We start from the raw sequence: 17,366 nt of genomic DNA on the forward strand, positions 1-17,366 counted from the left end.
CGCCGCCGGTGAAGCCGAAGCTGCTGAATCTGGTGGACACGAAGGAGAAGGTCCGGGGGCCGGAAGAGCCGCCTGGTTACTGGGTCGTGACCGGGGCCAAGCTTTGCGTGGAGGGCGGGAAAATCTCCATTAAAGCCAAGTACTCTCTCTTGACTGTTGTGTCGGAAGATGATTCGTTGGGCTGAGATCACGACGATATATATACATGTATGTATATATATATACACACATTGTTTTGGGGCGATGTCGTATTTGTTCTTATTGCTGTTTCTGTGATGGATGAGGCAAATCTCGTGTGTAAATGATTCGTTGTATATATGTGAAGTTTGTTTATTATAGCCTTAGTTTTTGAATCATTCGGACAGTGATTTGGTTTCCTTCGTGTATTTTTTTTATCAACATTTTTTTCTTGAAATAATTTAGTGTTCATTTTCTCAAGATATTTTAAAATTTATTATTCGAAATGATATTTTTGATAGAGGATATTACGGACTAATATAGGATCTTACGTGATTGCATATATCTTTCCATATATGTAACCGTTTCCATAATACTCTCAATGTATATATATATGTGATCAATGAGAATAGAGCCCAGCAGGGAATTATACCAAGTTACATGGTATCAGAGATTTCCAAATCTTCTTAACCCTTTTCGCCATCTCTCTCTTCTTCTTTTCTCAACCCGGCCGTCATCTTCTTCTTCTCTTCTTCATCACCTCTCCTCTAAACAGCCATGGCTACCGATACAAACCAAACTGAGAAGCCCTTTGGAGTGAGCAACATCAAATCGCACATTCCGATCACGCTCAACATGGACGAATTCAATTATGATGCTTGGCGTGAATTGTTTGAGACACACTGTCTCAGTTTCGGTGTTATGGGTCACCTCGATGGCACAACCCAACCATCAGGACCAGATGATACGTATTGGACAAGAATTGACGGCCTTGTCAAGTTGTGGATCTACGGCACTATATCACAACCGATGCTCACGAACGTGCTTAAGAAGAAAAGTACGGCACAAGCGCTATGGACGCGATTGGAAAATCAATTTCGTGACAACAAGGAGGCACGAGCAATCCAACTTGAACATGAACTCCACACTCTCACCATTGGAGATCTCAGTGTTCAAGAGTACTGTCAAAAGTTGAAGAAACTTTCGGATCTCCTATCCAACATCGACGCCGAACTCTCCGATCGTTCCTTGGTTATGCATATGCTCAACGGTCTCAACGAGAAGTTTGATAACATCGTCAATGTTATCAAACATAAGTCACCATTCCCCACATTTGAAGATGCAAGATCTATGCTCACACTCGAAGAACAACGTCTTTCCAAGACCATTCGTCATCAGCCCTCTCACACCGAACACTCGTCTTCACCAACCGTACTCTACACGGAAACTACAGCATCTCCACGACCTCCTCCCTCATGGTCTTCTTCTCCGCGTCCTTATCATCAACGCGATGGTCGTCATGGAAATCGTCGTGGCCGCCAATCTCGTGGACGAAGATTCCACAACAATAACCATAACAACGGACCATCGTGGAACAATAACTGGCCATCATTTTGGCCAAACCCCTGGGCACATCCGGCCTATGCTCCTGGTATTCTTGGACCAAACCCGGGACAACAATCTCAAGCTCGTGTCCCCTCGCCTCAATGGTCGACCCATACACCACCCGCGGCAAATGTCGAACCTGCGACTGCCCTAGCACAAGCCTTCAACACCATGACGTTACAAAACCCAGCCGACAATGCATGGTACATGGACAGCGGCGCGACGGCTCACCTCACGAACCAGCCAGGTAACCTACACTCTGTTTTTAATTCGAGCATCACTCCCTCCGTCACCGTCGGTGATGGTTCTTTAATTCCCATTCATAAATCTGGCCAAACCACCATTTCTTCCTCTTCACGAAACCTTACTTTACGCAATGTTCTTGTTGCGCCCTCCATTATTAAAAATCTTGTTTCAGTCCGTCAATTCACTACCGATAATAACTGTTCTATTGAGTTTGATCCTCTTGGTTTTTCTGTCAAGGATCGTCCCACACAACGGATTCTTCTCCGATGTGATAGCACCGGGCCTCTCTACCCAATCATAGAACACACCAACACCGACATTCACGCTCCTATTGCTTTGCTCACTCCATCTACCACCATTTGGCATCGTCGATTGGGTCACACGGGCAACTCGGTTTTTCAACATTTGCTTTCTCATGGATTTATTCATTGTAATAAGCCGGACGTGTCTTCGACTTGTGAAGCATGTCATCTCGGTAAAAGTGTTCGACTTCCTTTCTTTCGTTCTAATACATTGGTTTCGGAACCTTTTCAAATAATTCATTCGGATGTTTGGACATCTCCCATCTCGAGTGTTAGTGGTTTACGTTATTATGTCGTGTTTCTTGATCATTTCACTCAATTTCTTTGGGTATATCCACTCCGTCGAAAAAGTGACGTCTTTTCTAAATTCCTACTCTTTCATTCATACGTTCAAAACCAATTTAAAACAACCATCAAAGCCTTTCAATGTGATCATGGGGGTGAATTCGACAACAAAATCTTTCAAACCTTTCTTGATAAACACGGGATCTTAGCTCGTTTTTCTTGCCCCCACACCTCTCAACAAAACGGCAAAGCCGAAAGGATCATACGAACCATCAATAATCTCATACGCACTCTACTCTTTCAAGCAAATCTTCCACCACATTTTTGGGTGGAAGCTTTACACATGAGTGCACATATCCTAAATCTCTTGCCTTCGACAACCATTGGCAACAACAGCCCCTTCACCAAACTTTTTGCCAAACCTATCTCACTCTCTCACCTACGTGTCTTCGGTTGTTTGTGCTACCCAAACCTCATCTCCACCGCTCCTCACAAACTTTCACCGAGATCCACCCCATGTGTATTTCTCGGTTACCCATCTCATCATCGTGGCTATAGATGTTTTGATCTCGTCTCTCGTAAAATCATCATCTCACGTCATGTGTACTTTGATGAGAACAAATTCCCTTTCTCCACTTTCACACAAACACCATCATCTTCTTATGAATTTCTTGATAATGATACCGAAACCAATACCTTCTATCGAACACTCCGCGAGTTGCCCCTTGACTCACCGACGACGCCAACACTCCCACCGAACACAACCCCCATCATACCACCTAGACCGCCTGCACCGACCTCAACCCTCGCCCCACATCCCATGACAACCCGGAGTAAATCGGGAATCACCAAAAGAAAACAAGTTCTTACGTTACTCACTGACCAAATCTCCCCTCTACCAAAATCTCATCTCTTTGCCCTAAAGAATCACCATTGGCGGGCTGCTATGTATGAGAAATATGATGCTCTTATTAAAAACGGGACGTGGGACTTGGTTCCCCGACCCCCCGGGGTTAACGTGGTTCGTTCTATGTGGCTTTTCAGGCATAAGTTCAATGCAGATGGATCTCATGCACGTTACAAGGCGCGTCTAGTGGCAAATGGCAAGTCTCAACAACCGGGGCTCGATTATGGAGATACATTCAGTCCCGTAGTTAAACCGGCGACTATACGTGTTGTTCTAAGCATTGCTTTGTCTCACCGATGGCCAATCCATCAACTCGACGTCAAGAATGCATTCCTCCATGGCAATCTACATGAAACCGTCTACATGCATCAACCGCCGGGATTTGCCGATCGTGAGAGGTCGGATCATGTTTGCCTCTTACGCCGATCACTCTACGGCCTAAAGCAAGCACCACGCGCATGGTTTCATCGGTTTGCAGCTTTTGTTTGCAAACTTGGATTCAATCACAGCAAATGTGACTCATCTCTCTTCATCATGCGAAAACCCACGGGGACGGCATTTCTTCTCCTTTATGTGGACGATATCATCCTTACGGCATCTTCCTCGGCTTTTCTCGGTGAAATCATTCAGTCTTTGCATGGAGAATTTGCTATGACGGATCTTGGCTCACTGCACTATTTCCTTGGTGTACAAGCTACATCGAATAAGGAAGGATTGTTCTTATGCCAATCACAATATGCCGCCGACATTCTTCACCGAGCCAACTTGGATTCATGCAATCCATGTCTCACTCCAGCCGACACCAAATCAAAACTCGCAGCAGATGTTGGTCCACCTGTCGAAGATCCTACTCTATACCGAAGTCTTGCCGGTGCCCTACAATACCTAACATTTACACGCCCCGACATTGCATATGCGGTTCAACAAATATGTCTCTTCATGCATGATCCACGGGAGCCACACATGAACGCATTGAAACGCATCCTCAGGTATGTTCGAGGGACAATGAATCACGGAATTCACCTTTGCATATCGTCTCCATCAACTATAACAGCCTACTCCGATGCCGATTGGGCCGGCTGCCCCGACACGCGTCGCTCAACATCTGGCTACTGTGTTTTCCTTGGAGACAACTTGGTTTCTTGGTCATCCAAACGTCAACAAACGACTTCCCGTTCAAGTGCCGAAGCAGAGTATCGTGGTGTTGCTAATGCGGTGGCCGAAGCTTGCTGGTTACGTAACCTACTCACGGAACTTCATTGTCCTCTCACTCGTTCAACCGTGGTCTTTTGCGACAATGTCAGTGCGGTATATATGTCGGCGAATCCTGTTCAACATCAAAGAACGAAGCATATCGAGATTGACATCCATTTTGTACGCGAAAAGGTTGCCATCGGTCAGGTACGAGTTCTGCATGTTCCCTCGTCATCTCAATATGCGGACATCTTCACCAAGGGCCTACCATCATCGTTGTTCCTTGAATTTCGATCCAGTCTGAGCGTTCGACCTTCTCCCGCTCCGACTGTGGGGGTGTGATAGAGGATATTACGGACTAATATAGGATCTTACGTGATTGCATATATCTTTCCATATATGTAACCGTTTCCATAATACTCTCAATGTATATATATATGTGATCAATGAGAATAGAGCCCAGCAGGGAATTATACCAAGTTACAATTTTTGTATGTTTAAATATTTGTATATATATATATATATAATCTGATCAATAAATCTGTTACGTTATTTATAAAATAGATATATTGATTTGCATGATAACTATAATTGAAATGAAACGATGTGATAATGGTATAAGACGGAAAAAATAAATAAAATTGTGTTAAAAAAATATTATTTTGGTGGCTCAGCTATAAAAAAAGATTTGGATATTAAATTGTGAAAAAAATATTTAACTCTATGCATTGAATTCTATACAAATAAAATTTTGGAAAATAAACTAAATAAAATTGTGCTAAGGAAATATTATTTTGGTGGCTTAGCTATAAAAAAGATGTGGATATTAAATTGTGAATCGAAGATGTGGATATTAAGATGTGGATATAAAAAATATTTTTTTCTTGTATTTTTGAACATAATAATTTCTAAACTTATATTTTTTAACACATTAATTTCTAAATTTGTATTTTTTAACACAATAATTCCTAAACTTTGATTTGATCAATTAGTGATAAAGATGATTATTTTTTAACATAATAATTTCTAAACTTTAATTTCGAATAAGCATACGAAAATATAATTATAAGCAAAACGGGGAATATATATATATATATATATATATATATATATATATATATATATATATATATAATATTCCACATGTAAGATAAGCCCATCAATAGAATATAAGCCCATATTGAATGGGCCTACTACTTGTAGGGCCCATTTGATTTGAGGTGGCCACGTTCGTATAGCGTCGTTTTTTCTTTTCTTTTTTTTTTTAATTTAAAAAAAGATAAAATAAAGAAATATTCCCACTGATCAGAAATCTCATCGTCTTCCTTTTCTAGGGTTTTTATTCTACGAATCGAAGAAACAATTCCAAAACACACCAGTCTACGAGATTCCTCCTTTGCATCCCTCTCCAATCGTCAATGGCGTCGAACAACACCGGCAGCAATTTCCAGCAGCACAGACCTCGGCCGAGGAACGGGCATCCTCCGCAGAGACGAGGAGGGAGGAATCCCGAGGCGGCGCGTCAGTACCAAGTGCGGGAGCAGCAGTCGCAGCCTCAGACCATGCCGGAGAAGAGGAAACCGGTGTTCATCAAGGTGGATCAGCTGAAACCGGGCACGAACGGTCACACCTTGACCGTTAAGGTCGTGGATCAGATGACCGTCCTTCAGAAGGGTGGGTCGGGCGCTTCTGCGGCTCCTCAGCTCCGACCGACACGGATCGCCGAGTGTCTTGTCGGAGACGAGACCGGTACCATCCTCTTCACCGCTCGCAACGATCAAGGTGAGGCATTTATTCCCTCTTTTGTTCTTTCTGGATAGTTTCTCTTCTGGGTATTCGTCGATCTTGCAGAATACTAGGTTTCTTTTAATCACAATTTGTTTTGAATTGATAATATCTGAAGAATCTGCGACCAATATAGACGAAGGCCTTGTTGGGTTTATGTGGTTCGAATTTTCCTAGCTCCTTTGATTGACACAATTGCTGATTCGGTCCATGAAACATTGTGGAAGTTGCCCCGAACTCCAATAGGCTGGTGTTTCACTTAATCCATAAACATTTGATCAGTGTTCAAATGAAAAAACACAAGTAACTGTGATAGTTCTGATTAAATATTGCGTGATATTTTCTTAGCTATACGGTTTATGCCTTATTAACTGCGCGACGCTTAGTGTCTTGTATACGTTCTTGTCGGGCGAGACAAGATTGCAGATTTCTTGTCCATGGTATCTGTAGATGATCATCTCGCCAGTCTTGTTGTTTACTTTGATGTATATGCTTGGAATTCTCCCCAAACCGATAAGAGATCTTGAAGTAGTCGTACGGCTATTGCTGAGAAAACTTTATTTAGTTGAGTCTTATCTCAAAGCTGTCTGTTTTGTTCCATTTTGTTTTCCCTCGACGTCTCTCTCTATATTGATCGATAATCCCTTCATTTTGGGACGTGGGAAGTATGGCTGTGTCTTAACAAGGACAGGATTAACTTCTTCTACACCTGTTGCTCTCATCTACCAAACAACATTGTGGTATGAACTAGTCTCATAGTTTATGGAGGTATACGAGGTTAGCACCCGACTTATTGTGTTCTAGCCATTGTCATGCAGCAATCCATGATCCTCTCTTATCTGGGTTTGTCCAATTCTGAACTTAAGTTAACTCTGTTGCTGTTCTTAAGAAAGGGAAGTCGGTTTTCTAACACAATTGACATGGCAGGTGTCATTTGTAATTACAACAAAGGTAGTTGGGTTTCCTCGGAAAAGTTTTGTTCAATTTTATTTGTCTCGAAAGCTTAAGCCGAACATGTGTAGACTCTTGATACGTATAGCCTCTCTGCTGGGCTGAAGCTGAATGTGGCCTGGAACTTACTAACATAGGAGACTCTGTTCGGCTTCCTAAGTTGATATATTTGTCTGTAAAATGCCGAAAGGTGCTGCCTTTCTTCTTCGCTCCGCTTGTAGTGTTGCACATTTCGGGGTTTGATGTGATTACGTTAGATCGCTTTCATCATATATCACTACTATCAGGTTGTATCGTAAATCCGTGAACTTTATGACTAACTCATAAATCTTTCTGGGGTCAGTGGACGTGATGAAGCCAGGAGCGACGGTAAACCTCAGGAACGCAAAGATAGACATGTTCAAGGGGTCGATGAGGATAGCGGTGGACAAATGGGGACGGATCGAAGCCACCGAACCAGCGGAATTCACGGTGAAAGAGGGAAATAACCTGTCCCTCGTGGAATACGAGCTCGTTAACGTTGTAGGAGAAGAATAAGATCGGAACTCGGCTCGGCTCCACCTGTTGTTCTTGTTTCAGGCAGGGGGTGTTTAAATCTGGAAAGGCCAAAAAGGAAGGAAGGAAGAAAACGAGAGACGAAAAGGGTTATCATCTCTGTTTTCCTCTGTGGCGGATGAGCGAGTTGTTGATTGAAGTCAATGTATTGCCCTTGTCGTTTTCTTTCTTGTAAGCTCATCGTAAGGTTATTTGTACGGAAAAGGAATGTGTGTTATTTGGGTGTCCATTTGGTTCATGAAATTGCAAAAATGTTCAATCAAATGTCCAAAAAATTCAAATCAAACGGATATGATTTTCTAAAATATCTATTCATAATTGGATAGGGTTTGATTTCAGTTATGGTTTTTTAAAATAAAAAAAAATTGAATATAAATCAGAACGAAAAAAATAATAATTGGAAAAGATCAGATTTTTTTAAGGCAATTTGAACTAAAATAAAAGTCAATAAAAACGAATAAAAATTATAGTTGGAAAAAATAAATTTTTTCTTGACAATTTGAACTAAAATTAAACACAGTGGAAATGAAGCGAATTCGATATAAAAATTAAAAGGTTATATTTTTTTTTTCTAGAATGTAATTAATTTTTCATTCAAATTAGAAATAAATTCTTTTTTTTTTAAAAAAAAATTATTCTTTACCAGTAGAACTAAACCAAAATCCATCCATTCGACGACATCGATAAGAGGGATTAATTGAGATTTGCATTGGTAATCTTATTATTGAATAAAAGTGTAATAATTACGCAATAAATGAAGTGGAATTAAACTTCTAGGAATCTCAAATCGCATGTCCAATAAAAAAACGAATTAATTAAAGAAAAGGAATCGACAACTTGGGAATATAAAAATCTTATCCGAACCAACGAAACAGTGTCTTAATGCGGTGCATGTTAGAACCGAGAGATTTTAATAGTAATAATAATTAACGATATTAATCATAATAAATATTTTTTTTGATGAAATAATAATAATAAATATTATTATGATAATAAATTTAGATGAATTCAGAACGAAAGAGGTGCAATGACAAACGAGATTAATTTCGTCGAATGTGGTCTTAAAAAGAATAATTTCGACATAATGCATGCATGCATGCACGTAAGTCACGACGTAAGCACTGTAGAATTTCCCTCCAACGTGGTGGGATATTTACCGAATTTAACGCTTATTTCTCCATAGAAAACTCCATCGAATTTTCTCCTATAGAATTTTCCTTCACCTTTTTATTAAAGATCATGCAGATTTCTATATAAATTCAGTGGGTCGATATATATATATATATATATGTATATGTGTGTGTGTTGGTCTAAAATTGTGAGTATATATACCTTTTACTCTCGCTGTTCTTGATTTTGTGTGGTTGGATTTTGATTCCTAAGGTTAGAATCGGATCAATTAAGGTTTTTTTTTTTTTTATCAAATTTGTTTTTTATATATTATTCTTTTGCGATTGAGTTATATATTGGTATATTATCTTATATATCTTTGTAGTGGATTATCGACCGATCCCTCACCGTAACCTCTCCGATCTACACTCGTGTGAACAGAACGAAAGAACGCAAGAGACAACCGGGATACGAGTTCAGCAACCGAGATAAAATCTCGGTGCCTACGTCTCGGGAAGAGGAAGCCGCGTTTAGTAGCTAGGGTTACAACCGACCGGAACCACCGGACACCGCCGGAACGGCGCCGGAGACCGCGAGCTATGCTCGCCGGACGAGAGAAGACTCTCGGCCGAAAACACACGCAGAACCGTTCGAATGAGAACAACCTTGAAACCCTTAGGGTTTCATTCACTAAATTAAGAAATGACCAGAATGCCCCTCCGTGTTTTTCAGAACCTCTGCTTCACCTGGAGGCTTTGAGAGCTTCTACACAATACCGAGGGTTTTGCTCAAGACTCCACAAATCTCCACCTTCTTCAGCAAAACCTGCAAAAGGAAACACGAAGCAAAGCAAACACAATATATAACGCCAAACATGAACCCTAGCACGCTGTCGCTTCCCGTCTACTTCCATTTGTTAACTCTACCTCCCGACACATCCTAGGCGTATCAAACGTGCCGCTCTAATAGAGTCCTTACCGAGCGTACCATAAGTACGTCTCAGCGTGATAAAGAAATAAACACGCAAACCTAGTCTACCCAAAACGAGTGTCCCCGACACCTTCCGTTTTCCGAAGACTAGCTAAGACCTCGACTAGTTATGACTCTCTAGACCGTCTAACTAACCCTCCTAGTAAAGTCCAAGACTATACCTGCTAGCTAACCCGAGGATTATACCCGACGTCTACTCGTCTCCTAAGTCTATCCCGACTTCCCCGAGACTACCCTGAGTCATACTACCGAACCTGCTAGATAACCTAGCCCTGGATCCCCGTAGAGTCTACACCACCTATGAGTTAGCGACTTCTACCCACGGACCCTAACCTGCCAACTAAGATTGTCCCACGGTTTTATCCCGTGAAGACGATCCTAGTCATCTACGATGCTCCACCGAGAATGAGGCACGTGAGTGCACGTGCTTCTCCTCGAGAGAGTGTCCTAGCGCCAACCTACACCGACTCTACCCGGTGATAACCCGACACCTCCCTGCTCACACCATCTCCTGAGCATCCTACCCGAGGAAACTCCACCTAAATGTGGAGACCTCACCTCCTGACCTACCACCGAGAACCGAAGCAGCTTCGGTTTACTCCTCCGAGGTCATATGTCCTTCTACCTCGGACTCTCCCTACCTCGTCATTCGGGACCTACAACACCTTCTTGTAGTGTCCCTACCTACCCGCGGAACAACTCACTCCACCTGGTCCTTGGTCTACTCCTGCAACCCGATTTCTCGGGTTTTGCCCGAGACCCCTAGTCCTTCCACCATACCCCTTTCGGGGTATACCGAGCTAGACAATCTAACTCCATCATCCTACGATGATAAAACCTGAGTCTAAAACCGACTCAACCCGGAAGTGACTTACCCGACCCTAGAAGTGATGTAACATGACACGAGGGATGAGACCGAACCCTAGAGGACTTAACCCTAGGTATGTTTCTACCTAGCCGTGCTTAAACACGCTCTAACCCTAAGTCTATCGGTCCTAAACCTAGGTACGTCTCTACCTAATCAGACCTAACCAAGTCTATTTTGACCTAATTACCTACTGATCAGACCTAGACTAAGCTAGACTAACCCAAATTTGGCTAAACCAGACCTAACCGAGACCCACAAACGACCCTTACAGATCTATACCGACCTAAACCAGTCAATCTTAGACCTATACCAGCCTATTTTAGTCTACCCAGACCTCTTACCCAGCTAAACGTCATCAAATCCCACCTGTTCAGACCTATACTGAACAGAAAGACAGGAATCTATGACTCACATCAGCTAAACCGAGATCTAAACAGGTCTATCCTTAGTATATTTCACTAAACTAAGCCAAATTTGACACTAGACCAGCCTAACAAGGTAAACCGATCACTACAGACCTTAATCCACCCTAAATCAGTCCACTATGCCCTAAACCAGATACCATCAGACCTAATTTGAACTAACCTAACCCTAAACCAGTTAGTTCTAGTCCTAATTGTACATTCCAGACCCTAAACCGATCTAATCTGGCCCTAAACCACGAATTCAGACCTTAACCTGATCAATACTAGTCCTATTCCGATAAACCAGACCTAAATCAGACCTATTCCAGCCTATACCTAGTCTGATTTACCTAAACCGAACCCTATTGATCTAAACCCGGACAATTCTAGCCTTAACCGGACAAAACAGACCTACATCAGACCTATATCAAGTCTAAACCGGCCTACATTGACCTCTTCCCGACTTAATTGCCCTAAACCAGTCTGAATTAGACAGAACCGAACAAATCAGACCCTAATTAGACCTAAACCAGCCTAACTTAGCCTGAATTGACAAGAACCAGACCTAGGTTGACCTAAACCAGACTCAAATTGACCAAAACCGGACTCAATTAACCTAAACCGGACCTGGAATGACCTAAACCGGACTCAATTCCAGTCTGAATTAGACAGAACCGAACAAATCAGACCCTAATTAGACCTAAACCAGCCTAACTTAGCCTGAATTGACAAGAACCAGACCTAGGTTGACCTAAACCAGACTCAAATTGACCAAAACCGGACTCAATTAACCTAAACCGGACCTGGAATGACCTAAACCGGACTCAATTGACCTAAACCGGACCTGGAATGACCTAAACCGGACCTAATTGTCCTAAACCGGACCTGGAATGACTTAAACCGGACCTAATTGTCCTAAACCGGACCTGGACTGACCTAAACCGGACCTAATTGTCCTAAACCAGACCTAATTGTCCTAAACCGGACCTGGATTGACCTGAACCGGACTGAATCGGTCCCATTGACCCCAAACCGGACCTGAACCGGTCCAATTGACCTGAACCGGTCCGGTTTGACCTTACCGGTCAACTGTTGACCAATTTTGGTCAACGATTTGACTTGACCAACCTAAACCGGTTCGATTGAAAAATTGAACCGGGTTTAATTACTCAATCGGATTTAAACCGGCTAAACCGGTTTAAACCGAAAACCCTAATTTCGGATTGCGGAAGCCGCCGAGTCACCCGAGTCAACCCGGTGGTTGACTCACCCCGATTCTCCGACTCAGCCGCGACTCGGCGAGTCACGGCCAATTTCGCCGGAAAATCGCCGGTTCTCCACCGGTTTTCACCCAGAAACCCTAGATCTAACCGCACACAGGCACAACTTACCTCCTCGGGCTCTGAACTCGGCTGATTGACTCAGCTCGAGTTAGATCCGAGACTTACCGATCTTCGTCCCACCGGTCTGAGCTCCGTCACAGGATCTTTCACCGCCGATCTGACCTTCTGACCTTCGCTCTCTCTGTTCCGAGCCCTGAAACACTCGAAAGAAACATCAGAACGCTCAGATCTAAAACCACCGAGACTCAGACTTACCTGGATGACCGAGACGCCGCCGAAATCCACCGAATCGCGCTTCGACCAGGCTCTGATACCACTTGTAGTGGATTATCGACCGATCCCTCACCGTAACCTCTCCGATCTACACTCGTGTGAACAGAACGAAAGAACGCAAGAGACAACCGGGATACGAGTTCAGCAACCGAGATAAAATCTCGGTGCCTACGTCTCGGGAAGAGGAAGCCGCGTTTAGTAGCTAGGGTTACAACCGACCGGAACCACCGGACACCGCCGGAACGGCGCCGGAGACCGCGAGCTATGCTCGCCGGACGAGAGAAGACTCTCGGCCGAAAACACACGCAGAACCGTTCGAATGAGAACAACCTTGAAACCCTTAGGGTTTCATTCACTAAATTAAGAAATGACCAGAACGCCCCTCCGTGTTTTTCAGAACCTCTGCTTCACCTGGAGGCTTTGAGAGCTTCTACACAATACCGAGGGTTTTGCTCAAGACTCCACAATCTTTGATTTTATTGTATGATTTGTAAGTGATTGCCTGCGTGTTTAGTGTTCTCTAAGAGAATATATATTACCGTTAATATTTTGTAATTTCAGTGTGTTTCTTATTCGATTAAAATTGTGTGGACATATATATAATCCATAAATTCGGCGAATTCACAAAATTGTTTAGAGTATTACGGTTTCATGGTTTTTACTCTCGATACCGAATGATTTTCCACATTAAATCCGATTTTCACTTTTGTTTTTTTTTATCTTTTTTCTATATATATATATATATATATATATATATATATATATAACAGTTTACATATATGATAATGTAAAATCTCCGACATTACATTTTTGTTATGGCATGTGTATATTATATGGCTCGAAGATGGAATCGTGCGGGAAATTCACTTTCTCGTGCGTGTGTGGAGCCGCCGTTCTTTGTTTCCTCGGCCTTATTATTGCCGGTTTCAGGTTTATATATTTACTGTCGGAATAATATTCTTTATTTTAATTTGTTATTTAAATTTAAATTTTAATTTTTATTAAGGAAGTTAATTATTTTCTTCTCTAAATGTTGCAGAGATGATGTCGATGAAGTCCTCAAGAAGGCTACAGTCGTCACCCGACTGAACGATTTGTGTATGTTAATAATTTGCAGTAAATTTTCATTTCTCTAAATTTATTTTCTATATTATTAATTATGGTTAACTCTGCGTTTGCGTTTGCGTTTGCGTTTGCGGTTGCGTTTGGACCGAAGACCTTTGATTATTTTGTTTCGGTTTGGGTTCGGTGGTTCGCTTATTTCGGTTTATAACTATTCAGTTCGGTACTATTCGGATATGGTTTTTTTATCGATAAAAATGCTCATTTTTCAAATAAATGTTCGACTTCTCGGTTATTTATTTTGTTCGGTTCAATTTGTTTAAAAAAAAAACATAAATACTGGATTTGGTTCCGTTACGGTTATGTATTATTCGGTTAAAATCGATCCCGTTACTCGATGCTAAATTGCTAGACGAAGAGACAAAAATATTACCGTTTATTGTTGCTGTGTCCGGAAGGGTTGGCTCCAAGACACCGATCAAGTGTAAGAACAGTGACTTACAAGCTGTTTTAGTCAACGAAACCGTAAGCATCTATAATATATATACATATATATATATATAATGAAATTATTGTATGTATATATATATACACTTACATCGTAAATGTTTATATAGTTTTATACGTGACGTGAAACGATTAGGTCGAGCTACGCTATGATCAGAGGAAGAAGGAGAAGGGCGTTTGGGAGGAAATGAATGTGTTATGGTATTCGACGACCCAGCGGGTCCCATGGTATCTGGTGATTAATTAATTAAATAATTAATTAATTAAAGCCCATGTTTTCCTCTACTAATCTCTCGCTAATCCAAATTATTTAAGCATTAATTATCTTTTTTTTTTTTTGTAATTAGGACGATGGAACAGGACATATTGTCCATGTAGCAGATGCAACTAACCTAACTTCGGCGGTTGGAAGTGAAGTGTCCGAGGTGTTTGAAGGGCAAAAGAGTCATTATATCGACGAAAATCTCAAGGTTTTATTTTATAATTATCAGTTTTTTTATTTATTCGATTTATATATATATATTTTGGTCCGACCGGTTTTGACGATTACATCATTTTTAAATTATTTTTTTTCAGTTGATCAGATTAAAACGCACCGAGCATATTCTTCAAATTGGTACGTTGTTGACCGTCGTTGGTGAGGTACGTAAGTGGAGTTGAACAATATACATACATATATATATATATATATATATATATTATCCGTAATTCCCAATACATAATTCGGTATACAATCCACGAATTATATGTTAGATTATGGGATTAATATCGGGTTTTAATGGTATTATCCGAATTTGAATCCAAATTTCTCACGAAATAATATCCTCACCCAAATCCATTCGGGTCGATCGATACCTAATATCGAAATTTAAAGACAAATTTTTATAAAAATATGATATTATGTTATATGTAAACTGTAATCAAGGGAGATATAAATTTTAATCAAGAGACAAGAGGTACGCAAATACAAAAAACCCTAAAATATGGAAGAAATAAATACACAAAATATAAAAAATGCCCATGGATTGATACGGAAGTCGAACTCGAATTTCGGATTTTTCTAATTATATATATATATATATTCTTTTTTGAATTTCATTTCATGTGATTGCAGGCTATCAAAGATGATTCAGGAGAAATCACAATCCAAAAGCCAAAGAAAGGGTCTCTCTATATCTCTGCTGAGTTGAAATTGGATGGCCGAATCTCTAACGTTGAAGAAATTTCCATGTATATGTCTCTTATTACTTACTATTTGCTTAATTAGCATATTAATGAATTCTCAATTGATTAGTGTTATATATATATACACAAGAGTATATATATATATATATGTATATATTGACTCCTAGTAATAGTAAGATTTCATGTACACGAAAGTGAATAACCCAAACTTCGATACAGCCTAACCCGAATTCGAACCTCAAGTTTGGAGAGAGAACCTATAATCCAAATTATATGCATGACTGGTTCCCGATCCCGTAATTAGTTTAGGCTTTGGTATAGGATATCCGGTTACCAAAAATATATATTTCTTAATATTTGCTATTGAAGATGTTAATTGTGATGAACCAAAATTGTTTACTTATCTTTCGGACAGGCTGTTTAAGTATGCTTCTGCTGTTTTGATGGCTTTTGGTGTGCTTGAAACTGCGTTTGCAATGCTAAAGAGAAGAAAATGGCTAGCGTTCCGAAGCAGGTATCTTTCGGTTTTCGTCTTTTCTTTTTTGTAAAGATGCAAATTAGCTACGGGATGGGTATGGATCGGGTACACGAGAATTTTCCGGTGTCTGGATCCGTACCCGAAGATCTCGTTTCTCACATTTTAACATCTACAGTCGTATCTGATCGATCGTTTTAGATATCAAGACTAAAATATTGGGGTGTTTGTAAATATATCGGAAACGAAAACTATTTTAAAAAATATATATTTGTAAAAAAAATGACGATCGTCTGAAAAATTATAAATTTTTAAAAAACTCCATATAAAATTATAAATTTTATAATTTCTATATAAAATCTTGAACTTCATAAATTTTCAAAATATTCAAGATATCTCGACTCTCGTACCGTAAAAGTAAAATGGTAAATAATGAAATTAACAAAAGCATTTGTTCAAAACAAATGTATACTTTATCTATCATATATATTTTAATTATTATTTTTTATACGATATTTTAATTATTCGTACCTATGCGAAAGTTTTTTTACGTTCTTTAACAAAAAAAAAAAAAGTTTTTTACGTTGTGAGGTCGTCTTGTTGCAGAGCTCTCGCTCTCGCCCTCGCCGCAGCCGCTGGGAAAGCGGAGCAAGAGACGGAAGGTAAACCGGCGTTTGGCGTTTGGAGTTTGCGTTTGCGTTTGCGTTTGAATCCGCGTCTCAATCTCTTGCTTGTATTGCACGGCATCTTTACTCTATGTTTCGGTTTTCTCAGGTCAGGACTGCGTTGTTTGCCTTGACCGGGAGCCTAATGCCTTGTTCCTTAAGTAAGTGAACAAAATGAAAAACAACGAAGAGATTTGTAATTTGAATAAAATTGGACCGTCATTAAATTGAATTAAATCAAAAGGGAATCTTTGTTATTTTAATTTTATTTTTGTAACCATTGCTTCTTTTTTTTGGCAATTTGAAGGTGTGGTCATAACTGCTGCTGCATGGCATGTTCGTCGCGTTTGAAACGCTGTCCTCTTTGCCGGAGACGAATAGATGAGGCCGTGAAGATTCGTCGACGTCGAAGAACTTAATCTCATTTTATTTATTTATCCATTATATATATATATATATAAAATAACAGATTTTACCATGTAAAAATTAATTTCATATAAAATCATGAACTTTATAATTTGTATATCAAATCATGAATTTTATGAATTTTTTAATTTTTGTATATAAAATCATGAACTTTGGAATATTGTGGCAATATGACAAGATTAAGAAAGTTCATGATTTTATACATAAATTTTATGAATTTTTAAATTTTTGTATATAAAATCATGAACTTTGGAATATTGTGGCAATATG

At 40.2% G+C, this 17,366-nt stretch overlaps 4 protein-coding genes across 4 annotated transcripts in view; all 4 read left to right on the forward strand.

Annotated features, from left to right (window-relative positions):
• The window catches only part of LOC104820564 (MACPF domain-containing protein NSL1), a 2,809-nt gene extending 2,445 nt beyond the window's left edge, over positions 1 to 364 (forward strand). Inside the window, 1 exon segment of the mRNA XM_010551048.2 lies at positions 1 to 364. This exon segment is cut by the window's left edge and continues 4 nt beyond it. Within this exon segment, the coding sequence (XP_010549350.1) occupies positions 1 to 185 (185 nt within the window). The 3' untranslated portion in view covers positions 186 to 364.
• A 371-nt stretch (positions 365 to 735) lies between these two features.
• On the forward strand, positions 736 to 2,081 carry LOC109116961. Its single transcript, XM_019203332.1, has 2 exons — positions 736 to 1,810; positions 2,047 to 2,081. Exons 1-2 carry the CDS (start codon positions 736 to 738, stop codon positions 2,079 to 2,081), a joined length of 1,110 nt encoding a protein of 369 aa, XP_019058877.1.
• Positions 2,082 to 5,808: 3,727 nt separating this feature from the next.
• LOC104820565 (uncharacterized protein At4g28440-like) lies at positions 5,809 to 8,047 on the forward strand. The gene is made up of 2 exons (XM_010551049.1): positions 5,809 to 6,279; positions 7,577 to 8,047. Exons 1-2 carry the CDS (start codon positions 5,916 to 5,918, stop codon positions 7,768 to 7,770), a joined length of 558 nt encoding a protein of 185 aa, XP_010549351.1. The 5' UTR covers positions 5,809 to 5,915; the 3' UTR covers positions 7,771 to 8,047.
• A 6,496-nt stretch (positions 8,048 to 14,543) lies between these two features.
• On the forward strand, positions 14,544 to 17,089 carry LOC104820691 (E3 ubiquitin-protein ligase SP1-like). The gene is made up of 8 exons (XM_010551250.1): positions 14,544 to 14,573; positions 14,693 to 14,815; positions 14,922 to 14,987; positions 15,460 to 15,575; positions 15,946 to 16,044; positions 16,612 to 16,667; positions 16,780 to 16,831; positions 16,978 to 17,089. The coding sequence occupies exons 1-8, from the start codon at positions 14,544 to 14,546 to the stop codon at positions 17,087 to 17,089; spliced, it is 654 nt and encodes a 217-aa protein (XP_010549552.1).
• Positions 17,090 to 17,366: the final 277 nt, after the last annotated feature.

The sequence above is a fragment of the Tarenaya hassleriana genome, unplaced genomic scaffold (assembly GCF_000463585.1).
Source record: "Tarenaya hassleriana unplaced genomic scaffold, ASM46358v1 Cleome31, whole genome shotgun sequence".
Lineage (NCBI taxonomy): Eukaryota > Viridiplantae > Streptophyta > Magnoliopsida > Brassicales > Cleomaceae > Tarenaya > Tarenaya hassleriana.